The 12,180-nt window shown below is 39.5% G+C and overlaps 1 protein-coding gene across 2 annotated transcripts in view; it reads left to right on the plus strand.

Moving 5' to 3' along the window:
• Window positions 1–9,003: 9,003 nt before the first annotated feature.
• Window positions 9,004–12,180, plus strand: part of SRBD1 (S1 RNA binding domain 1) — a 206,418-nt gene continuing 203,241 nt past the window's right edge. The window contains exon 1 of one of the 2 annotated variants that reach the window (XM_008518029.2): window positions 9,004–9,109. In XM_008518029.2, the coding sequence (XP_008516251.1) occupies window positions 9,059–9,109 (51 nt within the window). In that variant the 5' untranslated portion in view covers window positions 9,004–9,058. The remainder of the gene's footprint in view (window positions 9,110–12,180) is intronic. The other variant, XM_008518030.2, reaches the window with a different exon arrangement.

The following is a 12,180-nucleotide window of genomic DNA, read 5'->3' on the forward strand; positions in this document are numbered from 1 at the left end:
CCAAGATTGTTGAGTGAACCAAGCATAGCTCAGAATTATAAACATAGCCTCCTATCTTTTGTGTAAAATTTGAAAAAAGGAATATAGACCATATTTCATTGATTCTAAAATGCACATATTTTCACATTTTGATGTCTCTGAAATTAGAATTCATTGTGCAATAGATGGCAAATCATAAGTCAGTTGGCAGGGCTTTTTAAAAAATTCCTTTTGTAGTGGTATACATAATAATAGCACATTTTGTAATCAATGGCATCCTAGGTTTGATAAATACATTATTTCATATGATGGCTCATGCAAAGAATTTTCTCTGGGAGGATTTGCAAGAAGCTGGTAAGACAGATTGCTCATAGAGAGGATTACTAAGTGGCTGGAGAACAGCAGTGGCAGAATTTCTATCGCATTCCCTTTTGTATCTTTTGCATTTTGAATCACATAATTATGTTAAAAAATAAAACATTCAAATAATAAATTCAAATTTAAAAAGTGCAACTGGGGGTGCTGCCCAGTGGCCAAGTGGTAAGTTCCCATGCTCCACTTCAGCAGCCCAGGGTTTTGACGGTTCAGATCTTGGGCACAGACCTAGCACCACTCATCCAGCCAAGCTGAGGCAGCATCCCACATAGCAGAGCGAGAAGGACCTAGAACTAGAATATATAACTAAGTACTGGGGGTCTTTGGGGAGAAGGAAAAACAATGGCAACAGATGTTAGCTCAGGGCCAAACTTAAAAAAAATTTTTTTAATTAAAAAAATAAAAAGTGCGATTGGACATGAGCCCTCCTGACACCACTTCTTTGTTCAGATTTGTACACAGTTTTGTGTTTGTAATGGCTGAGGAGCACTGCAAAGGCAGAGCTGTGCCGTTGTGTGCCCCACCCTTCACCAGAGCCCAGCATGGTGCCTGGCCAGGCACTAATTGCGATTGACATCATTCCTTTCTCTCATCCCTTTCGTCACTTGTAAATCATCAGCCAGATGTTTATTGGTTAAAATTAAGTTCAATATAGCTGATCCCCTCATTGCTTCCCTTACATTTCTACTGATGAAATTGTTCCATAAGGCAAGGTAATAAATATAAGATGCTCTGCTTTTATTAGATTCTGACTTCCAGGAGAACCATCTAGCAGCATTTAGGGAGGTGAGGAGAGAAACATCTTGAAAAGAAAAGAAAAACAGTTGAATTGGCTCCAAGGCACTTGGCAACAATTGGGTTACCACGATAGCTCCTACATGGTGTTGCTAACTGAATCAGGAGGCAGCTGCAATGAATGACCGTAAGATGTTGGCAGTGATGCATGTCACTGAAACAATGTTGCTGATTCATTCCTGTTGATGATGATGTTTACAAATACAAAGAGCCACTTCCCAGACCACTCTGAATGTTTTATACACAACAAAAAGTTGTATTAAATCTCAAGTAAGCAAAATCAATCCTAGCCATCCCGAGTGGCAAAGAATAACTGATAAGAGAGCAGAGCTGAGCTATCAGGCCTATTCCAAAAAGAACTCAAAAAGTTTAATACAGAATAGAGGTTGAATTTTCAGGGCCAGAGCTTTCAAGCTTGACAGGGATGAGCTTGAAGCCAGGGCCGGTTGGGTCTGGATTCAGAGCAGGTTCCCGAGTGATTACCATCAATTCTTGCTAGCATTTGTGGTTCCCTTACTGCCAGGCTGGTGAAGGGTGAAGCAAGCTTAAAGGCCTAGCAGTAAAAGGAAGAATTTTCAGTGGTTTGTGTGTTGAGGTACAAACAAAATATTTGTGAGAATTAGGACAGACCTAATTTTATATAAATTTACCTTTTAATAAGATTGATTATTTAATATGCAAGTATCATAAAACATTTCCTTGTGATGAGAACTTTGAAGATCTACTCTCTTAGTAACTTTCAAATATACAGTATAATATTGTTAACTGCAGCCATTGTATTGTACATTACATCCCTAAAACTTATTTATCTTATAACTGGATGTTTTTACTATAATATCAAACAGTCTGGGGGCGTTATTTTTAATATATCTTTGAATATGCCCTCCTGCTTATCCAGACTCTGTCCCTCTGGACTCCAGTTTATCCAGTTTCTTTACCAGGAGATTATTTAAAATATTTACAACATTAAAAAAATACTTTGGGGTCATTTGTTATGTATCAATGGACAACTAACACATAAGGGTTTAGTTGGTGTAGATATGTAACTATTTTATTTTTTTAGTCCTTGAGGTTTGTGATATATTTGTTTAATTGTGCTCTGTAATTCTGGGTGAATTACTTAAACTCTCTAAGTTTCAGTTTCATCATCTTAAAATGGGGGTAAATATATCACCTATCTGCCTCCAAGGTTATTTTAAAAACCAAAAAAAGTATACAAAGTGCTTAGCACAGTATCTTACAAATATTAAGCAATCTGTAAGTGTAAGCTATTTTCAATTAATAAACTAGCCTATAGTAGTCAGTGTGGCTAGCAGGAACTATGAATATTTGGTCTACCTTTTGGAAGGGCGCGTTTAAGCTTAAGCACCATAAACCACTGTATTAGAAACCTTACTGCTATGGCTCAGTTCTCTAAGTTTTCTAAATCAAGAGCACAGTAAGAATTAGGCCAGTCTTTCTGTGATGCATAGAACACCCTATCAGAGTCACTGGGTGTCCTCATACACATGCAGACACCACCTGAAACATCAAATTGGTATCTTGAGGGCTAGGAGCTTAGAATTAGCATTTGAAAGGAGCTCTGGGGGTGGTTCTTATGTGCATCAAAATTTGAGAAGTAGTAGCTAAAGATTTCTAGAAACAGGCCTGAAAGTTATAAGAATTATAGATCTGAGTCTCCTAACTGACAAAGCTCATGGCAGAGAGTTATGAAAGGCCCTTATATATGCGCTACTTTCTTCTGCTAAACCCCTTGACTTGCAGGATCCAATGGGAGTTTCTTGGTAAATGATTTGGATTTTCTTTTTTTCAGATCATGGTGCAGTCTAAACAAAATACCCAGTTATGGTGTATGAATATTACTGCTTAGCTAACTGTCCACATTATTTGCTAAAGCTTGTGGCGGCCACTTTCTCAGTTTTAAAGCATTCCTTTAGGGTGAGAAATTCATGTATTTTAAGCTCATACTTTTATCATCTTTCACTGTGAAATTAGGTCATTTTTCTACAAAGAATGTTTTCTGTCTGTGGTGATGTTGGTTTCAGGAAAATTCATGTATGTAAAAATGTTAGTGGTTTTGATACCATCTGTTATCTAACCTCTTGAAGGACACTTGGCTGTGGTAGAGTTTTATTCGTGGTCAGAGAAGGAATCATTTTTCTGTGCACTATTATTCTGGCAGCTGCCTATGATAACTTGCAACTCTTAAAGCCAAGTGTCATATTTTATAAAGGACTAGTATCCACAATATATAAAGAACTCTCAGAATTCAACAACCAAAAAAATCCAATTAAAAATTGTCAAAATATTTGAAGATACACTTCACCAAAGAAGATATACAAATGGCAAATAAACATATTACTAATAAACATCATTAGTCGTTAAGGAAATGTGAATTAAAATGCTAATGAGATACTCCTATACATCTATTAAATAGCAAAAAGAAAAAAAAAACCCTGACAATATGAAGTCCTGACAAAGATGTGAAGCAACTGGAACTGTCATGCATTGCTGGTAGGAATGCAAAACGGTACAGCCACTTTGGAAAACAATTTAGTAGTTTCTTATAAAACTAAACACTCACTTATCATATGACCCAGTAATCCTGTTCCTAGGTATTTATTTACTCAAGAGAAATGAAAACCTATGTCCACACGAAAACTTGTACATGAATGTTCATAGTAACATTTTTAATGATAGCCAAAAGGAGGAAAAATTGTAAATGGTCATCAGCTGCTGAATGGATAAACAAACTGTGGTACATCCACACAATGGAACACTAACTGGTAATAAAAAGGAACGAACTACTGATGTATATGCAACAACACAGATTAATCTCAAATGCATTAGATGAAGTGAAAGACACCAGACTCAAATGGCTACGTACTATGTGATTCTGTTTATATGACAATCTGGAAAAGGTAAAGTTGTTGGGACAGAGAACAGATAAGTGGTTGCCAGGGGCTGGGTGTAGGGGAAGAGATTGACTACAATGGGGCATTTTTTTTAGGTGATGGAAATATTTTATATCTTGATTGTGGTGGTGGTTAATGGCTATATGTGTGAGTCAGGCTAAAAAAGTTGAGTTTTACTCTTATGTAAATTTTACTCAATAAATCTGACCAAAAAAAGTACATGCAAACTTGGACAAAAACTGATCTGACACACAATGCTTTTCTGAATTTGAATACTAGAAGTTTGTGAAGCTTCTAGTATTAAAACTCTGATTGTAGGTGTTCCAGATGAGTGTTTCAAGCAAGCACTTTTCAAGATAGTTCCAGCTTATTAAGCTGGAAGGTGGACCAAAGGTACTACAAAAAAAGTACTAGTTCTGATGTGTAGAGTCTCCAGACACAGCTCCCTGTGGTGATGAACAACATAAATCTGGCCCCACTATGCTGCCTGCCTTTCATCCCTTCCTTGCAACCCAACCAGCCATGCCATCATTAGGATCTTAATGAGCCCTCTAGGGTTTCTATGCTTGGATCGCAGGCTATTTAATGGATATTTTAGGATATTTGAAGTGGTCCCTGGACATTACTCAAGGATGAGAAACTCACCAGAAGAAAATTTTGCAATATGTCTGCTCATGAATGCAACTGATTGAGTGCCTTTTAGCCAGGGAATTTACCAGGAAGGCGATGAGTGAACAGCGGGCCATGCAACAGATACAGTATTTTATCTATGATGCAGACATTTTTTTCCTTAATCTTGCTTTTAATTGCGTTCGTTACAAAATTCTTTGAGGATTTATAAAAAATAAGTGGGACAAAACACTGCAAATTTCAGTTTTCAGCCAAAGATGGAAACATACTTTAGTTCAATATGTAAGTCCCATAATTTTACTTCATGTAAGAAATTTAAATGTATGGAATCCCTTTGAATGATGCCTGAATATCCATTTCCTTGAAAAATCTGTACAATTAATTTTCTCAGGCTTAATTGATATCTCCTTAAGATCCATTCAATTTTATTCAAACTCAGGATCTTAATCCCTTGAATCTATTTTCTTTTACATGAAAGACTGACAATTTACCCTGGACTAGAACAGTGCTATCAGCACTAGACGAGCACCTTGGAATTACGGGGCTGTTCCCAGCCAGACTGAAAGAGTAACAGGACAGGCCAAGTTTGGGAACCCATCTACCAGCCTGGTCTACCTCACTTAACAAGAAATCCCTTCTCATTTGGGAAACCGAGGCAGTCCCCTCTCTGCTTACCAATCTCTCAGATTTTGTAGGAAATCTCTAAGTTCCTGGATGAATTATTGAGAGAAGCTCATTGAAGCCAAGGAGTTTTAGTGTTTAGTAAAGAGAACTTCTGAGAGTGGGAAAGGAGGTGGGCAGGAGGTAAGACGCAGATTTATGAAATAGGGTTCAGTTTCACTTTGTGCATTCTCTAATCTCAAACAGACTCTCCTGCCTTTGCTAAGTGATTGACTTTAAGGGATAAAATGTTTGGATTTCCAAAAGCACACTTGATTTTTAAAATGGTGACCCACCTTCTGTGTAGCAGGAGCTTTAGATTACTTTTCTAGTATGAGGAAGGATTTTTCTTTACTCCAGGCACATTTTTCAGTCCAAGAGTTAGCCTACTATTTTATTGAGTACCTATTGTCAGGCATTATTAAACACTGTGTGGGGGGAAGAATAAATTGGTGAAAGGGAGACCAAAATGACTAAGACTTAGCTCCAAGACTTAGATCCAAGTATCTTACAACTTGGTAAAACAGTTGCACCTATATTAAGAATATTTGTTCCTGTGGAACGTCAGTTAGGAGCCAACAGGGAGAATGGCCTTGTTATATTTTAGCATATTTAGAGATTCAATGGTTCTTGAGCATCTCAAAGATTCAGTCTTGCATGGCCACCATAGTGGAGAAAGAAAAGCTCTTTGCTTTGAGTTGGTGGTATGTGGAGTACTGGATTTGGAGTAAGACAGATCACTGGCTTTGAATGCCGGATCTGCAATTTAATAGCTGATGTGACTTTGGATGAGTTATTTAACTTCTCTATACCTTGGCTTTCTCATTTTATAAAAAGAGGATAATAGTAACATTTCGTTGGGCTGATATGTGAGATAAATACACAAATGCGTGTAAAACCCTTAACTTAGTGCCTGGCACATGGTAAATGATCAATGAATGTAAGATAGTACTATTATTATTACAATAATACATACCAGTGAATATCATATAAAAAGCTTTATGCTTTGGAACAGTAAAATAAAAAACCTCCAAGCAAATCCAAAACCTGTTTTCATTACTCCCAAACCCTATTGCGTAGTCTTGGGTGGGCATTCAGATTATTCTAGGCTGTGAGTCTAAACCCACGAATTTCTTGGAATTCAGCAATTAAGATCCAAAGGTAAACAATAGATTGGGCAAGGTCCTAGAGAGAAAAGGCAGTTTTTATGGCAAGGCCAGGTTTATGCTTAGTGATTACAAATTTCCTTTGACAGCTTTCAGTGGGAGCGACTCTCTTGCAAAATTCCAAGGGAAATGTTTTCTAGACAATCTTATTTGCCTTTAGAGTAGGTCACCACCTACACTAATTTTAGAGGACCCTGCGTTAGCTTTCATTTTTCCCAGATGTCTGATGTGTAATACCTTACTAGGTTGTTTATTTTAGCAGTCTTTTTTTTCTTCCCTAGTTGAAAGGCAAATATCCCTGGGAGAGGAGAGGAGAATCAAGGGCCAACAGCGTGCTGGCTAACTCCTACTCTTGTCATCACCAGGTAGTGTGGCAACTAACACGCACAACCTAACCCTTGAATCTAGCCTGTCTTGTATGGGTCTCTGTCTCTTGTGGCTGTATCTAGTCCCCAGTCTTGTTTCTAAATTCCTCCAGGGCAGGAATTATGTCAAAAGATTCTGTAGAATATTGTTTAACCTTGACCCTTATTACCCCTTACCTTAAACCTGTGTAGCATAATTCAACATCAAAAGTAGGTGAATAATAAATAGTAAATTATTGTTGTTGATTATGACCTAGTTTCCCTTGCCATAATCCTGGACTGTAACATGTTCTCTAGTGTTCTTTCAGAACGGTGATTGTAGCAGAGAGTTCTAGACCTGGAACCATTGCAAAAGGCAACATAAGACTGTAAAATAAGAAGGAAAAAACAACGAAGGATCTTAGATATAGAAGAATAGACTTAGTAAATTTAGAGTCCTATTTTCCTCCCCATTGCAAAAATTATCCAGTAAAATTTAGGTTCACTTTTGGTGAATCTGTAGCAAGGTCCACTCGTCGGTCATTTCAATAGCTTGCTCTGCCCTTCAGAACTCAAGAGTCCCTGGAAATAGGTCAGTAGCATGGAAAGCTGCTCTTTAGAATCTTCCAAAAAAAATTCATGGGGTTTTGATTTACTAACTTCTTTTTATTATCATTATTATTCTTTTCTAACATCTCTTTTCATGCTTTTATTTTTTAAATTTATTATTATTATTATTTTTTTTGCTGAGGAAGATTCTCCCTGAGCTAACATCCATGCCTATCTTCTTCCATTTTTTAGTATGTGGGCTGCCAGCACTGCATGGCTGCTAACAGAGTAGTGTTAGGTCCTGGTCCGGGAACTGAAGGGGACCCTGAAGCAGTGCATGCTGAACTCAACCACTAGGCCACCCAGGCTGGCCCAGATTTGCTAACTTCTAATCTAGACTAACAAAAGCTTTATTTCCCTAATTTTACAATCTAGTTTCTTTGGCTGTTTCTGTGAGCTTAGAGTGTAGTGTACATAGTAAGAAACACACGAGCAAAAACCAAGCCATTTTTATTTCTCCTGAGAACTGACTTTGAGAAAATGTATTCAAGGTAACAGGAAAAAATTGCTGGGGAGGTCTTTATAGCTTTTAAGTTGGCTTACTGAAAAGAAAGTGGGGCTTAGGGGCTGGAAGTGGGGTTAAGAGAGTTGGGCCTCATTGAAACAAAAAGCAGGAGCTAGTTTTGTGTTTTGTGTGAAGGGAAATGGAAACGCTGGATCTGGAGGAAAGCTCCCCTAGGATACTAGGTTATCAGGCCATAAGTGACAGCACTTTCCAAGAATCTGATCATGAAATGGGCTTTTCTATTCTTGCCCAAGGTTAAGTAACTGGGACCTGTCTTTGACTCCAGTAAATTAATTCAGTGAATACTATACCTAATATGTGTCGAGGACCTTATTGGAGTAAGACGGAGGAGGAGACAGTGGAAACAGGTGCAAAGACACTGACAGGACTTGCCCAAATGTAGTAGGAAGTTCCTGAGAACCAGGTTTCCAGAAGGGTCTACTTGGTAGTGTGCCAATCAGCCTTAGAAACCACAGTACGATAGCAATGACTCCACTGCTAAACTCTCCCATTAAGGCGGAACGCACCTCCTGAGCTGTGTGAGGGCTTATCAGAGGAGGCAAAATTTGAATATTTCCATAAAACTGGAACAAAACCCTTATCTCGAGGCTTAGGAAATAATGAAATACGCTAAAATTACGCTAAAAATACCATTATGGATGTTAATTAACGACATGTAAAGTTGACTTTAGAAAGAATAAAGCTTGTTTTTCATTCTTCTACTGCAAATTACAAATAATGTAATGAAAACAAACATTCTTGATAGAATTTAAAAGGGGGTAGACAAAAACAGAGTAAAGCAGGTTAACGCAAAAAAAAGAAAGAAAAACAAGGAAGCGAGAGAGTTCGCTTTTGCAGCACATCCAGCCCCAGCTCCACCCGGATCCCGCGAGCTAGAGCTCCGCCCCCAGCCCTGGAGGAGGGCCCCACCCCAGCGCTCCCACGTGATCCGCGCTCTAGCCCCGCCTCCGTCCGGCTTGGCCCCGCCCCGCTCCGGTAAGCTCAGCGCCTTTACGGCGAGTCAGGGAGAAGTGAGGCGGGACTTCCGGTGTTTGAAAAGCTTCCGGCGGGAACCGGAAGATGCAGTCACACACTCAGAATCCCGGGCCTTCTGACGCGCGGGGCGGGAAGGTGAGCTGAATGTCCGCCTTGGCGGTCTTTTTGCGGGCTCGCGTGAGCCCGGCCTCCGGGCTCCGGTATTTTTGGGGCCATTTAAAAAGTTATGTGCGCTCCGTTGGGAAATAACATCCCTTTTTTTTAAAGTGAGAAGTTTCATTACATTTTACTGTCTGCGGTCTGTATCTCACAACCCACATCCGGAAGACCCCTCCTAGCTGCCGCGTGTCACCTGGAGCGACTTCTCAGTCAAATTGCAGCTCTTACCGTATAGGGGCAGACATGGGCAAGCAAGCCCGGGCAAGCCTAGATTGTTTGTACACCTGAAATTATTGGAAGTGGGGGCAGAAGCACGCTTTTCACTATCAGATCGTGGACCCGTCTGAATCTGCTGCATTCTCAGCAGTGTGCCTGGCATATAGCAGGCGCTGAATAACTGTTGAGAAAGGAATCCTGGGAACCCTGGGCACTTTTGATCGAACCTCCCACACGACAGCTTGTCATTAATGTGTGTGGAATGGGAAACAAGCCTAGTCTTGGTGTTTGGGGGTCTGGGATCTAGTACTTCCTCTGCCAGGTAGCTCGTCCCTTTGAGTAAACCATTTCTCCTCACTGGATCTCAGGTTTCTCATTCATTAAAGAAAATAGCAGGACTATCTGATTTCTGAGGCACTTTCCAGCTCTAGTATTTTCTTTTTGTTACTTAGGTAGGGGTCTGTGCCGACATTCCAAGCACCTGTGTTGGTACCTTCAGGGAACCTTCTTTAGGTGCCTCTTAAAAAGTTGTTCCCCTCTGCTCTCCTGCTTACATGTTCTAATTGTGGTTTTTCCAATTTTAATATTTGTTTTTGTGCAGGTTTCTCCGCCCCCTTGCCCCAGTTTTCACTTGCCTTAGTTTAGTGCCTTCTCCCTTAGTAACATCACAGCTACTTCCAAGGTGTTGATTTTGAAAATGCTCACGTGCCCACAGAGATAAGACAGCTTGGAAGGAGTGAAAATCTCAAGCCTCTAAGAATAGGGATGTTCTGTGCCATCACTTTTTCAGGAAAGCAATGAGTGCCATGTGTAATGCTGCCTAATAGTGATGGGTAAAAAATGTGTATTCCTCTACAGATACCATTTTTGTATGTATTCTTATGTTCCTTTAATAAATATAGAGCAGCTATTAAGTGCCAGGCTCTGATGCAGAAGTGAATGTGGCACATGTGGTTCCTACATAGTGTTTGCTGCCATGAAGTAAACATGAGGGATGCAGACAATAAACAACGATAATTATAGATTGTGTTATATAGTACTGTATAAAGGAAATAAATAGGGTTCTATAATAATATTATATCCTGGAACCCCATTTTAAAGCCTAAAATATTGAGCTTTAAGAGATGGGAAGGAGGCAGCCTATTGATGAGCAGGGGGAATAGTGCTCCACGCAGAGTGAACCTGAGGTGGGAAGGAATCATGCTTGTTACAGCAACTGAAAGAATGATGTATTTACAAGTGGCAAATGTAGTTAGATAGGTGGGTGGGGGTCAGTCCTGCAGGGCATTTTAGAAGGCCGCGGTGAAAAAATATAATTTGATTCTAAAGGGAGGATGGAGTGGGAAGTCTGAATGGTTTTTAAGCATTTTCTAAGTGATCTTTTGGACTGATATGTGGAGAATGGATTGTCAGGGCAAGAGTGGAGGCAGGGAGGCCAGTTAAGAGGCTGTCAATCCAGGCGAGAGATATTGGGGAGTAAAGACTCACTGGAGATCATAGAGATTTAAGATATATTTTGGGGAAAGAATTTATGTGACTTGCTAATAGACTGCATGTAGGTGATGAAAGAAAAAAGGATTGCAAGATTTTGGCTAAGCAAATGAAACTTTGGAGGGTAATGGAGATGTTCAGTATCTTGATTATGGAGACGTGTATACATGTCAAAACTTATAAAATTTGTACACTTTAAACATTTACAGGTTATCGTATGTCAGTTATAGCTCAATGAAGCTGTTAAAAATTTTCCAAGGTTCTGGCTTAGCAAAGAACCATCCATCTAGGTGGTGCCATTTACTGCGATGGGAAAGACTAGGGTAGGAATGGGTTTTAGAACAAGGAATGGTTATCAAGAGTTGTATTGTGGATATGTTAAATTTTAGATAACTATGAGGCATCTAAATAGTTATATAGGCAGGCATTTTATTATGTAAATCAGAATCTCAGAGGCAAGATTTGGGATGGAGGTATTAGGATTGTTAATAAGTAGGTACTATAGGTATTTAAAACCATGGAAATAGATGAAATTTTGGTTGATCTAACAAATTCTATGATACAAAGTAAGAGAGCAAGGGAGGCATGGGGATGGAAATAATTCCCCAGAACCTTGGTCTTTAGACTGGAATATGCATACCCCTGGGAGTATACCTGGCATAGATAGTTTTTAAGAAATAATTTCTAGGTCCTCAGCATCTGTGTATACTCTTTCTAAAACTGATCTGCATGAAATTGCCCTATGTATTCGTGCATATTCTCCTTTCCCACCTCCCTTTTCAAATTAGTATTTTTTTCTAACTGTCAAAAGACAAATTGACGTCTTATCCATCTTTCCATGGTAACATTGCCTCGGTGTCTAATAAAGGGGCAACTGGAAATATTTGTTTCAGGGAAATTTTAATGGTTAATCAAAATACAAGCCTGTCAAGTATTTGTCCATCCTGATTTTAAACTCATTTCTGTTAAGGCTGAAGTGTGGCATTAGAATTGGTACGTGGTGGTCCGTGTGGGAATCTTCTGATTCAGGTACATTGTAGAATGGGGTGGTGAGAGTGGTTGTAAGATGATCTGGTTGGGTTGTTTGATGGGGAGCTTAGCACTTTCAGATTTTTACTCTTGGGCTGGTCAGTTTCTCCAGAGAAGAGCCTTACCATTCTTCTTAAAGGGTAAGGATCTGACTGGCAGCTTTTTGGGAGCTTAGTGGGAGAAGAGGACTCTGGGGGAGGGGGGGGTCTCTGCGTTTAGTGTTTAGTCTGTTTGGTTCCCATGCCCACAACCGTACTTGGTGTCCTCTAGTTTAGGGATTCTGTTTTACCTTCTCCAGATAGTAAACTTGC

This window comes from Equus przewalskii, chromosome 14 (assembly GCF_037783145.1).
Source record: "Equus przewalskii isolate Varuska chromosome 14, EquPr2, whole genome shotgun sequence".
NCBI lineage: Eukaryota > Metazoa > Chordata > Mammalia > Perissodactyla > Equidae > Equus > Equus przewalskii.